Below are 14,738 nucleotides of genomic sequence, written 5' to 3'. Positions count from 1 at the left end.
TCAAAATTCCTCAAATAATGATGTTAAGATTTTTACACAAGTTCTGGGTGAACGTTCAGGATATTTGAGGGGTTTGGGTCGCTGTGTAAAACCTTCTCCCTCTTCCTCTTCTTCCAGGTCTGCCTCTATAGCGCAAGAGAGTGCGAATCGCATAATTGAAGAATTGGTTGCAAAACAACAAGAGTTAGAGGCTCAATTGGCGAGACAAGGAGACATGAAGATGCGCTTCAAACAACATGAAGAAGAATAAGCAAAGTTCAGGAGAGATATGTAACTCCAAATGCAACAGCTTATGCAATAGTACAGGCCTCCAACCAACTGATGGTTTTTTACGTCTAGCTTATGACATTATCTAATTATGTATGAATAATGCTAGTCTCATGGTTATTTATTTTTTCGCACTTATTGTAAAACTTTTGTGAGTAATTAAACAGTTCCTAATTTATGTTTTTCAAATATTATGGATGTCTATTTAGTTTTTTTATAATTATTGGTTTTAATAAAAATAATATCCGTTCGAACGACTGTGTCACGTTCGAACATTAATGGGTAGGCCGTTCAAATGATAATGTACCGTTTAAACATTAATGACCAAACCGTTCGAACGATACCAGATGCTCAAAAAAACGTTCAAACGCAGGTCATTACCATAACGTTCGAACATTGATCAGCACCGTTCAATCTCTTCTACCGTTCGATCTGTTTCTTTAACGTTTGAACGTAATTCTATTGATCGTTTGAACGTATCTTGATAACTGTTCAAAAGATACATTAACGTTCGAACGGTAACTGAGAAGCATTCGAACGCCATTCTGGAACGAATTTTAACCGTGAGAAAAAATGTCATCGTTCGAACGGTATCGAATGGTCAATTTCAAAATCGTTCCAAAAGATATATTTTGGGATGAAATTGTAATTTTCGTCCCAATATATCTTCTGGGACAGTGATGTTGGGACGACCTTGGGACGAAATTTTTTCATCCCAAAAAATGTTTTTTGTTGTAGTGCTTGCAATAGCCTTTCATATTTATAAATGGTCTGAGTTGCGATAACAAGTTTGGTTCATATCTAATTCTTGATGGAACTCTCGAATGAGAGAATGCTGTTGTCTTTGATAATTAGGCAACCATTTGCTATCTGCTTCTAGGAAAATAAAAATAAAATAAAAAATTCTATATTTGATATGGAATTGCGCACCAAAGCCTCTCCTGTAAATTGCACGAGGCCAACAACTGAAAAAAAGGCAACACAAAACGTTGGATTTAACTGTTGATAGGCAAATAACTACCAGAACAAACAACAAAAAGATTCATGTTCCTTTGTTTTTTCTCTCCCTCTCTTCTCACTTTCTCTAACAGTCAACGTCTTCGCCGGAATGGCGGCATTTCCAAATGCTCCCATTGTCCCCTCCCAAGACCCAAATGTCAAACAACAAAATTGGGGAAAAGTAAAAAAAGAAAACGACATTTAAAGCCCTCCCAGTTAGAATTTGGACCTCTGGGGCTTAATTGGCTTTCTACAAGTGCTTTTGAACACATGCCCCCATCTTGACTTTATGTTTGGCATCGAAGAAAAAAAGAATGAAAATAAACGAAATTAATGTGTATTTTTTTTATGAAAGAACGTCGGTTTAGGCCCAATAAATTAAAGAATTGGAAAATAAAGTCGTGTGCTATTTTGAAAGAGATAATGCCATCTCTCAAGCGAAGTGCTTTCGTCTTTCCCACCTTTACTGTATTGTTAGCACCACGCTCCTGACTTTCTTGAACAGGTCTTAGTCCACGCCTTCCTGTCTATTCTTCTTCCTTATAATCTTCTCCTACCACGAAAATAATCGATAGAAAATTCTTTGTTTTATAATCATTTATACTATTCAAAGCATAGGGAATTGAGGGAAAATTTTAGAAGGGCTAAAGGGAAGAGGAAGAAATGCTTGGATTGACGCTGGTTATAGTGGTGGCCCTGTCCGTCGGAATTGTTACGTTCCTTTTGATTCTTTTGGTTTGGCGGTGTTTTTGTTTAAGAGAACGTAAAGATTTCGCACCAAAAGCTCCGAGCTTTCGAGCAACAGTTGGGAGTTCTGCAAGAGTTCAACAAACTGCGAGCGTTCATCATCAACCTCGATACTTAGATGTCAGAAGAAGAGGGAATCAGTACGGTTTCTCACGAGGGGTTTCGGTGAAACCTCTGTTTAGTTGGGCTGATCATCCATCGCTGGTTAACGATGCCGTCGAGAATGGATGGTCTCAATTTGCTTTCACCGGCAACAAATCGTCGACGACAAGATCAACGTTGTTGGGTTTATGCGCTGTCGGTGATCAGGGAATCGAGACCGAGGCTGAGATGATGTGGGAAGTTGGTCAGGGATCGTTGGAATTCATGCAGAAGATAAGGTTCAATTCTGGGGTGAAAAAAGTGAGCATAAGCCAACCTTCCATGGCTGCTGCGTCTGTAGTTAGGGCAGCTTTGCCTTTGCCAGGCCCGCCCTTGGGAAACAATTCTTCTTCTTTTCCTCAAGAAGCCTATTTCGAGATCACAATTCTGCATACTCATGGTGATTACAAGGAATCGGTTGGCAAGGCGAAGGAGGAAGGTGAGAAGACTAAACTAATACAAGAGAATTCAAATGCGAAAGCCATTTCAGATTCCTTAATCCATGTTACCAGCAGTCAAAGAGTTAACAACATTGAAGAATTGAAGGTTGACATTTTTGAAGAAAGTGGGAACGGTGAAGCAGTAAAGCTTTCACTGGGGCTGACTGCCGGAGGCTCTCTTCCTTCGAAACTTCCCGGCAGCTATCCAGGAAGCATCGGATACAACTCCGACGGTTCTCTCTATCTTGATGGTGAGTTCTATTCTCTTTTATGTAGGATTTCAACAGTTCCATATTGCAGAGGGATAAAGCAGGGATGCTTATAATAAACGGTATAAAAGAGAACAGTCTGCATATGAAATAGCGATTGGAAGGAATACCCATAATCTAAAACAAAAGCAAAAAGAAAAAAGTACAATGTTGGAATAATTCATGTTTCGTTTTAATAATTCATGTGCCAATTTTTTCGTTTATTTGGGAGGAGTTGACCAAAAACAATGGAGAATTTCCTTGCATATGCATACATCTCTGCTACATTACTTCTTGCTTACCTTTCTGCAGATAACAGCAAACTTTTTTTATTGCCTAATATTAATGTTGAAATGTGACATCTTGGGTTTCTTCTTTCAGGAATCAAACTGGTGTTCGAATCGAAAGAAGCAGATTGGGGAAGAACAGATAAAGTGATTGGTTGTGGATTTGATCCTCGGCAGAAGAAGGTGTATTTCACAGTAGATTCAGAGCTGGTACATGTTGTCCATTGCAAGTCAGAAGAATTTGGGACACCATTGTATCCAACTCTAGCTGCAAACACTGATATCTTGGTTCTGGTTAATCTGGGACAAAGCGTCTTCGCCTATGGCCCTGCAAATGCGCAGAGGACAGCAAATCCTTGCTTTGTTCGCCCGCATGATGATCTGAATTCCCCTGCTGTCGATGTGGGGTATGAAGACAGCAGAGATCTCTTCTCAATGACATTCGATTCCCAGAGGCTTAATTCGAGTACAATCAGAGGCAGCCAGAATAGCACTGCTAAACAGGCAAGAGGTTCTGAACAAGAAACAGAGGTTGATCAACTGTTTGAAATTGTCTTGGAAGATAGCGGAAGACCCTCAAATGCGATGTCGTAAAATAGAAAAAACAAGAGGCTCTTTGATCAATTCAAAAGCAAACCTCAAGTGGCTTCCTCATCTCCGAGAAATGCAGATAGAACACCTTGCAGATGCTGACCACATTTGGGTTGTCATTTTTGGCCAATCAACTTCTTGTTTTGTTTGTTTCTTTATTTATTTATTTTCCCTTTGAGAAACCATTTTATTCCCTTGTGAATATCAAGATACTGTTGGTAACTTTTTGAAATAATACAAATAGAAGTTACAGGGTGTACAAGTTTCTTACTCTCTTAGATAAAAAAAATTTTGTTAAATACAAATAAAATTATGTATTAATTTACGTACAAATACTGATTCCTTCGTATTTAAAATTTAAATTAACATTATTTTTAATAAAATTTACTTTTTGACTAATCACATTAGAGTAGTGTACATATTAATACGCAATTGTATTCGTAATTAGATTTTTTTCTAGATAAAAAGTGAGGCTCGTAATGAAAATTCATGTGAATTCTAATAATCTCTTACACCACAGATCAATATATGATTTGTCATTTTTATCTTTTTATCTAAGTACATATATTAATGTGTAAATATATGAGTTTAAATACAATGAGAAAAATGACAAACCATATATGGGTATTGATGTAAAGATGATAAGTAGTATTTCTATATATTTTTTAAGAAAACATAATAAAAAATGTTCGGGTTGGACATGATCAGGTAAGAAAAATAGTTTGACCACGAAGATATTCTATCAAGGACGCGGTCCATTAGGCCAAGTCGAGCTTGCTTGTGTTCGATTGTAAACACCATGGAGTCTTTGGACTCTTTGATCACAGCGGTAAACAAAGATTTGGTTAAGAATTATGACAACTTGCTTAGTTTATTGGTAAAATTAATGCAAAGCATTAAAAAAAAAGTATATAATCTATACAATTAAGAGAATATTATCCATTTCACTTGAAATTTAAAAGGTTTTATTCCTCATATCGCTGTTCAATTGCTTTGGAGAGATGAAGAAAAGAAATTGTGGTATGCAAACGGGAATGAGAAGAATATTTTCAAAGCACAGACATGTGTGAATTCTTTGCTAAAAGGTAGGTGGGAGATCAATATAAGATATACACATATATTTATAGGTTGAAGAATACGAAGGGAAACCAAAAAGTGAGAATTTGGGGCATGCATGTGCTCCAAAATTCAGAGTTTTATCACAATACATGCGAACCACCACAAATTCAAACGTCATGTTAATGACTTTGCCATTGTTGACTTCAATATGATTTGTAAATAGATATATTATATTAATTTTAGTAATATTATATACAATCATGAATTATGCAAGTATCATATATTTTTTTAAAAAAAATTTGGTTCTATTATTAAAAAATTAATTTTTTTTATGTGGGTATCATATTTACTCATATTTTTTAAAAAGAGTGCTCGGCACTTGTATATTTTATGACTGTAAATATTATTTTTCAATTGTAAAACTTTATTACTGTGAAAAATCTAAGGTACACATCACATCTAACTTATCAATTTATTTTTTTTCTTGTAAAATTAGCCCTTCTTTAACCCAATAATCAATGGTGTTTGATATTTTCTTTCTAATAAATTAATAATATATGCAATGGCTCATAAAGAAGATAATAATATATGCAATGACCAATGAAGGACCGATTTCTCTGCCTGATTTCCATCAACAATTGCTGTTTTGATGTAAGAATATTGAGGATTTGACCTGAAATAGAAATGAAGAAAAATGGACAGACATTGAACTAACGGGCCTCGCGTACTTTAAGAGGGAATTTATTAATATTGGTAGGGTGCTATCTTCAAGTAAGACTATTATATGGTTTTGAAGTTTTATATAAAGTTAGCTTAGAGTGTCCATATCATATATAATCTTGTGAACAAATCTACAAATTATAATATATATAATTTGTAAAATATAAATATATATATATATATAAATATATATTTATAAATATAAATATTGAATGCAGGGAGGGAGAAATTGGGGCGGGGTTGAACCCTACTCGCCCCTTGCCCCCGCTTAGAATATTTCATGCGGGGGTGGGGTCCCCACATGAGCCCGTCCGCCCATGCAGGGGTAAGGTGGATAGGGTGGGGTTAGCGGGCAGACTCCGCTGCCCACCCCTAATATTGGGAAACAAAAGATTTGGAAATTGGCAAGATTTCTAGGATGCATGTGCCATTACTTAGTATATCTCATGAATTGTAGGAATTCTGTTAAGAAAAATTCTAAACATAAACCTACACATCATATTTTTATTAATTTATTTTTTACTAAATGTTTGGCATATGGATAATTAATAAAAGAATTAAATTAGTTTAAAAAGAATAAACTCAAAAAAAATTAAAAAAAAAAAAAAGTGTGTTTGGCCATAGAGATGAGAATTCTCAAAGTTTTGAAAATTTCTTATAATTTTATTCACAAATATCCCTTAAGAGAAATTCTACTTGCAGTCCTAAGTGAGGGACTGCCTCTTCAATCCTCTTGATAAATAAGGATAAAAATATATATATATATATATATATATATATATATATATATATATATATATCATTTTAAAAAAAGATATTATTATAATTTTGAAATTTTTTTAAATATAATTGCATGAGTAATCCTCAAATGAGGATTGTATGTACTCTAACTCTATTGCTCAAACATAAAATACTTTTCAATTTTCAAATCTTTAATTTTTTACCTAATCATTACCTAAATACAAAAACTAATATAACTTTTACAAATTTTAAAACAAAACACAAAACTCAATAAAATATCTTTAACATAAATTATTTTATTATTATTTATAAAATTTTGAAATATTCCAAGTGTCCAACCGAGCCATAAATCTGCCAATGTGATCAAGTCCGTGCGGTATAACATTGTACGGGCTAAAGATTATAAAAAATTACGCATTACCGTTACGTGGGTCTCTTTTATAAAAGAAAATAATATGTATAGGTTTAGAACGTGCAAACCTTTTTAAATAAACAATGAAATCCATTTATTTTTAAATAGTAGACTATCTTTTTCTTTTTTCTTATTTTTTGGTGTAAGGACGGCATAAGATTTGCATTTTCTAGACTTATATATAACATTATTATTAAAAAAAATAGTTATGTATTATATGTATGAGATAAATTAAGTTGGAAAAAAATTTAATTGTAAGTATAATTACGTATTAATATGTGTATAATTTAATATTATTAATAAAAAATAAATTTTATTAAAAATAATATTAATTTAAATATCAAATATAAAAAAATTAATATTAATATATAAATTAATATGTGAATTTATTTATACTTAATAAACTTTTTAATGGTGGGAGTTAGGCAAGCAAAAATAGTGTTTATCCTGTTGAGCCGCCCCTGCCTTAGACAAGTGGAATGACGTGGGTCAACATATAACAAAAAGAAAACATCGTGACAGATCGCATTAATTTACTGGTTTATCAATGTAATGCACGAGGTAGGGGATGTTCCAACTATCCTTGTGCTTGATACATTATGGGATGAGCTAGGTAGAGTTGGACGTGCAAGGTCGTAAGCTGCCTTGTCTTTGCCTGTCTTTATGAAAGTTTTCTTCAGTATTTAGTACGGAGTTTGGGAGAATTGTAATGGATGTCATCCATGACTCATATATTTTGATAGGGATTTTTCTTCTAAATTAGATTGGAGGAAAGTTTTGTTGGGTTGTCTCACGTTAATTGTAGAAGGAATTTGTGATCAGTTTATAAATGGAAGAGAAAACATCATCTCTTGAATTAGTTTTTGAAGTTAAAAGAGATTCAAAACTAACTAATATTAGTATCAGAATTCAAGTTTATTAACAGTTTTAGGCCAAACAACTTGCAGGAGAAATAGATTGTCGCTGCTTAGACCCAAAACCTAATGTGCGAGGGTGAAATTATTAGGATTATCCCACATCGATTGTAGAAAAAAAAAATTAGCAGTCAGTTTATAAGTGTGAGAGAAGAACTCACATCTTGAGATAATTTTTGAGATTGTGAAAGAGCCAAAACTACTCAACAACTTCTCTAAACCATTTAAAAAATTGTCAGGAATCACTTATTTTCTTAGCTTATATGGCATCAGTCGCATCTTCTCAGGATCGCTTGTGTCAATGTGGTAAGTTTTATATGCCAAGTTTTGGAAAATAATTTTTTATAAAAAAAAAAAAAAAAAAAAGTCTTTAAAAATTGTGTATGCTGATAATTAAGCTATAAAATGACTTGCCTATATCTGTTAGGTCTAGAGATGGTTAAAATTAAAAATAAAAAAATAAAAAAAAAATAAATTAAATAAAATTAAATTAAATTTTTAAAAAAAAAAAAAAAAGGAACTTTTTGTGTGGATTATGGAGCATATCCTCACCCATTGGGCCCAAAAACTTATGAAAAAAGAGCCCACAAGATATGCATCAAGAATTCGTGCACCTCATTTGATCCGTGAGGAAATGCAACTAGAATTGGGCCTTGGCCCGTGGTTTGAACCGTCAGTGAGAAAGAAGACACGTAGTCCCAGATTGCATGGATGATTATGCATCCCAGTCAAACCTACCCCAAAACGAACAGTCATCTTCTTGCTTTGGAGGGTCAGAGCTGTAGCATTTATACAACTACAGACAACATCAAGCTCGAGCTCATCAAGCTCTGTCAATGGCTGGAATTGAGCTGCTCTCAACTAAATTTTTTCTGTAAATGTAGAATGCGATCCAGCTGTTCTGTCAGTCAGTTTCATAATGGGCGTGGCTTGAGTGAATTGGCATATCCCAACGGGCCGAAAATTTGAAGACGTGTGGCATACAGCAGAACAAATAAACTCAGCTTAGCTGCGACCACTTGTCCTTTCAGTTATTCATAGTTTGGTTAGATGATTTTTTTAGGTAAGTAATTTGAATTCAATGCCACTTCAGCATTTGCAGCGTCCTTGTCCATAAAAATGTTATTATTTTATCTTAATTATTATTTAAAAATTAAACTAAATTGAGATGAGTTAAATTTTTTATAAATAGTAATAAGTTAAGATAATAAAATAAATTTTATAGAATCCACTTAAAATGAATTTAAATATATTTAAATATTAATATGAGTTTATATATATATTTATAAAAAGTTATAAAATTATGAATCTAACGTGTAAAGAAGTGTTGAATTGAAAAAAAATTATTTGTCTAATAAATAAAGAGATTTTGAGTTAAAATAAATATAATAATTTAAGAGTTAGGTGTTTAAATACTAAGATTTAATTTAAAATTAGACTAAACCGACATCATACTTAGACTTTATTGAATGTGATCGTATTTATTGATGTGATATATTTTAATAACCACGTAGAAAGTCATTTAGAATATACTAAACTAAATAATGCTATGGATAGACTATGGTTTTCATGTCTAGGCCGTGGCCTAAGGTCCTCTGGGCCAAAAGGCTGGCTCTAAAGTAAACAATTGATGTAAAAAAAGAAAAAAGAAATGGATCCCACTACTGAATAGATTTCTCACAGAGCAAGCGACCCCATAGCCAAGTATCCCATGCAAAGCCCGAGTACAGAAAATATATACCTCCAGTGCTTGACCACATTTGAGGCATCTTCATGATAATCTACAAGGCAGTGATGCACATGTTCTGTCTCCCCTACCTTAAGCTTTTGAAGTTAGAGCTCCAAATGAGGGAGTGCAGTACTAGTACTAGTACTAGGGCTTTAGAGTGCATTGCAGTCGTCATCCAAGACAGGATATGGTGGAAGACAAAAACTAAAAAAGAAGAATAATTTGATTGCCTATTCTCCATGAGTAGTGGACAAGAGGACCGCATTGATAATTATGCCATCAGAATCATATGTATATATTATATATACACATCTCTCCTTTGACGCCATAATTTTATGTTTTTAATGTCCGTAGAATGAGTGCAAATGACTAAGAAACTGCCCAAATTGGACCACAAGATTAGTCCAAACCAGCGACAGTTATGGTATTAATATTTATGATAACTAAAAAGGATTTGCTTATGAGAGAATGACAGAATGAAAGGGGACAGAAAGATGCATTGGGTGGAGGAGCTTGGATGAAAAGGAGGATTGAAATGAGAATAATGTTATGATGTGAAGGACCGAGGTGGTGGGAGCATGTGATGCAAAGCTCCACATGGGTAAAAAGCACAGGGGAAAGAAAAGGCTGGATGAAGGGTGGGGGGTGATGCCGCAGAATAATAATCTATAAAGAAAACCCTTCTGCAGAAGTAACAGCCTCTCTGAAAAAGACCACTGTTTTGCCTTTTTTTCTTTTTTGGAAAAAAAATGAATTTTTCTGGATCCTGTGTGGCTGTACTCAATGTCCATGATCTACTAAGAGTTTTGTATTGCGTTACAGTCAGTATTTTGGACGGCCGTTCACGTTAAGGGAACTTTCCTCTCAGAACATTGTTCCCTTGACCATATAACCTATAAGAAATAAAAAATATTGAGGATGATAGCCTTAGTTTGCAAACCACACTGTCTGGGTGTCTAAATTACATCTTTTGATGTATTATATCCTCAAACTATCAAAAAGTTGCAAAGAAAAGCAACAATTTTAAGGTGCAAGGTGTTTTTTCCAACTGTTTCAGATGATACCATGATTACCTTTAACACCATTCTATACAATAATCAATGGCTCTTGAGAAACTTGTTTCCAAGTTCCATGCCACGCAGTTCTATCAAGGTGCAAGGGAGCTACCATTTCTATTTCATCTTTCGATGATAATCATTAATTACTTGTTGAAATGACATGTATAACATCATTAATTAATCTAGATCATTTGTTAACGAGGTTGGTAAGATTGGATCAGACTCAGGTGGTGGGTCCTAGGAATGGATCGAGTTGCTTGGTCTGCTTCCAAGCAAACGGGCGGAACCAAAAAACCCAATGAATTGGTGGAGTTAGGTTGTGAAAAAGAGAACTTGGGGTTTGGTGTCCTTTTATGATCACTTCTGATCTTTTGATATCTATCTCTTCTGGTTGATCTTCCTTCCTGAGAAAGGAGTCGAGAAAACTGCAGAAAGAGTCAGTTTTTGGAGCAGTTTGCTAAACTTGCAGTCTACCACTACTTCGAACCACATATGAAATCATGAGGGTCTGATCTCATTTCATGTCATAGCACAAGAACATGCACGATAGATAATATATAATATAATGATATATATATCACATTATAAATTTGAATCAGGCATCAATGTAATCAAAGTAACGGTAAACAACAACATCATAATGGAAAAGTTCCTTCGAAGTATAGGAATGAGTTTCCCAATCTTCTTCAGTAATAATATATAGGATGTAAATACTATGATAAATCAATTTGATTTTATCGGTCTTATCATAGATGAGTTTAATAATGAGAGATTCTGTTTGGAGCAAAATGCCAGAGTAATATTGAAGGTTCATATATATATATATATATATATAATTGCATGCTATTCATGATAATAAATATTTTAGAAACGACTTCACGAAAAGTGAACATTTAAAATGAGTTATCTGTAATAAGAATGACTATTTGTGACGAGAATATATTCATTTTAACAAGATATAACTAGCCACAAATTATAAGCAGTTTTCAGCTTGTAGTGACAGCTAATTTTACACTTTGTACCTCAAATTATCAATACTAACACTCTATATATAGTACCCGAATCGAATTAAGACAGTTGAAATGAAAGAAAAATTGGTGACGCAGTACAATCTTGACTATCCGATAATGCAGGATGCAAAGTGTCAATATTAATAATTTAGGGTGTGTACGTACTACGTAGTGCAAACTTTTTGATAGTTCGAGTGTACAGAGTCATGTGTTTTTCTCATTATTTAAAAATCCGGATTGTCATAGGTAGCATGCAAGGAATCATGTAAGAATTGGTACATGATTTTATCTTGTCTGATACCAGACCTCTAACAATCCATACAATTTAAAAGTACCACAGTACTCACTTTATTAGAAAATTATTAGGTATAGATTGTAGTTAGGTCCTTTTTTTTTTTTTTTTTAAACATATAACAATAATATGTTTCAGTTATTCAATATGCATACAAAAGAATGATATTGTGACATGATAGTAAGAGACCCAAAGAAAAAGGAAAAAGAATATTTCAGTTGTGCCCCACTTAAAAAGTTTGGCACGCTCCATGATATGTACATATATATATATATATATATATATATATATATGTATATATGTATATGTATATGTGTGTGTATATATATATACATATGATGGACTCATGCCTTTGTGTGTGAGGCAATCCCATAGTTGAATCGCTTAAAGGAATGAGAAGTAACTATAGTCGTAAAAGATTTTATAAAATAAATTTACAAACTGATGTGATTTCATGTTATACGTTATATTTACTTTATAATAAAAATAGTTTTATAATCTGAGACACCACGTAATTACGTCAATTTGTGAGTTTACTTTTATAAAAAAATTTGTAGCTAAAACGCTTCTTTTAATGAGAAGCCCCTTAAAGTGTAATACATAATCAAGTAATGTATTTGAAATGAAAAAAATACAAGATGAAGAACGCCATTTCTCTAAATCATATGAATCCCAATCATGATCGATCTCAAGTTAGATTTACTTTATAATAAAAATGGATTTTACAATCTGATGAACCTCATAAAGTTATGTCAGCTTGAACATTTACTTCTATAAAATTCTTTTGTGGCTAAAGCACTTCTTGATCTCATTGAGAAGCCACTTAAAATTTAACATATCATCAACCAATCATATGATTGGAATGGTAAACTCCAAGATGAAAAACGTCATTTCTCCAAATCATACGAATCCCAATCATGATCGATCGATCCCGAGTACGAATCGACATGATTAGATTATTAATCTGGTGTGGTCCTATGATTTGAACTGTGGACATGCATGCAGCTAGTATGCATATAATATTATATATAAGCATGGAACTCATGAGCAGGCTTGAAATTGAAGATGCCTCCAAGTGACACAAACTATATAGTTACCAATTAGGGTAAAAACAAACTTTCAACTATAGTCTTACTTTTTAAAGTGTCATTGATAGACGTTCTCCCTTAACAAAAACCCAAAAACAAAGTGAGTGATAGTGCTTTCTTAACTACTTCGATCGCTCGTTTTAATCCTCTTAATGATCCAACAACTCTTCAACTAGCAACTTAATAACAATAATAATAGTTAAGTACTTTGCGAGGGCTACTAGTGATCCAATGCCGTCCTATCTACCAATCTTCATTGATCAGCAGCTCCTTAAAGTCGCTCTGATCGAGCCTCATCTCTAATGGTTGCAGAAAAGATTCATTAAGTTCACATAATTAATACTACTACTGTTAGGCCGACTCGTTTGTTTTTGTAGATGAAATGAGATAAAAGTTGAAAGTTATATAAAATATTATTAGAATATATTTTTTTTAATATTTTTTTTAAGATTTGAAAAAGTTAGATTATTTATTATATTTTTTGTGAGAATTTAAAAAAATTATAATGATAAAATTAAATAAAATGAGAAATTTTATGAAAGTGAACGAATTGGATTCCCTCTCCAGCCTCTTATTTTGGTCCTAACAAAAAAACACTTGATTTTACCATTTATATCATGCATGTATTAAAAAGGTACAAAACTAACTAGACAAGTGTGTTGTTACTTTTTTGTCATTTCTAATAGTTTTAGTAATTTCATATATCATTGGAATTAAAGAAATTATGTTTACAATCTTTGTATACTCACTTGAACAAATGTAGGTAAATCTGATATTCACGTGAAAAAATTATTTTTTAATGATAGATTTCACTTTTTTCAATAAAACATGCAAGGCTTGTCCATATCTTAAGACTATATCTAGCATTACTCATTTATATTTTTTAAAATTATCAAATTAAAATAATTTCAAAAAAAAAAACTTGAATCATTGAATTTCTATTCGAACAATACTAATGTGCCTACCAAATGTACACACTAGTATAGATGGGTTTTTTTCTTTAAATATTTTTTAAACATCCTTAACTATTAAGAAAAAAATAAATATATATTCACTAATAATCATTTCCTTACCCATTAAGAAGAAACTAAAAAATAAAAATACATAAATAAAAATTCTATATATAATCATTTTTACTTATTTTTTATACACTCTAATGATAGATAGTGATATTTTTTTAATATAAAATAACTTATTTGACTAATTATATTAATAAAATATATACAAAATATATACAAAAATAATTATATATAACAAAACTTCTATATATTTAATTATCATACTATCATTTTTATAATAAAGATAAAATTTTGTCCCAACAGCCGTACCAATTAAAAAGAAAAATTGTGACCACATCTCTGGTGGATAAAAAAAGTAGCAAAGTACAAGGAGTTGTATGTATTAAAACAGCCATGAAATCTGTAAAAGGTGGGGCCATCCAAGTTCTGACCGAGTGATTGTAGGGTCCACTGGGTTATAGCCACTAAAGGCCCATGTGCTCAGAGGAGACCACCAGCTGGCTATGTCCACTGTGTGGGTCTCTCTCCCTCTCTCCCCCCTTCTTTCTCTCCTCTTTTCCTTCCATTTTTCTTATGGTTTTTTCTCCTATCCACAAATTACGCCCTACTCCCAAAATTCTCTTAATGCTATTTATTATCTATTTAATTTATAAAATATAAAAATTAGAGAATAATTTTTCATAATATTTATAATCAAATAATTCATTGATTCCAAAAAATTATTGAATAAAGGATCGTATTAAATTATAAATCTAAACATCATTAAGTTATATAGATGAGATGCGATGTATTATTTTAAAATTTTAAAATTTGAATTATTTATTATATTTTATGTAAAAACTTAAGAAAATTATTATAATTATATGATATGAGGTAGTTTGATTTTGTATAATTAAATTAGTTTTTAATATTCTCGAAAAATGTGATTATGACCACGCGTAGATAGAAAAATCTTAATTGATTTTTCTGATGCGTA

At 32.4% G+C, this 14,738-nt stretch overlaps 1 protein-coding gene across 1 annotated transcript; it reads left to right on the top strand.

The window, feature by feature from the left end:
- The first annotated feature begins 1,711 nt into the window (after positions 1–1,711).
- LOC122295859 lies at positions 1,712–3,979 on the top strand. The gene is made up of 2 exons (XM_043105112.1): positions 1,712–2,845; positions 3,224–3,979. The coding sequence occupies exons 1-2, from the start codon at positions 1,930–1,932 to the stop codon at positions 3,721–3,723; spliced, it is 1,416 nt and encodes a 471-aa protein (XP_042961046.1). The 5' UTR covers positions 1,712–1,929; the 3' UTR covers positions 3,724–3,979.
- The last annotated feature ends 10,759 nt before the right edge of the window (positions 3,980–14,738 follow it).

This window comes from Carya illinoinensis, chromosome 15, assembly GCF_018687715.1.
Source record: "Carya illinoinensis cultivar Pawnee chromosome 15, C.illinoinensisPawnee_v1, whole genome shotgun sequence".
Taxonomy (NCBI): Eukaryota; Viridiplantae; Streptophyta; class Magnoliopsida; order Fagales; family Juglandaceae; genus Carya; species Carya illinoinensis.
This window is presented reverse-complemented; position numbering and strand designations above follow the sequence as displayed.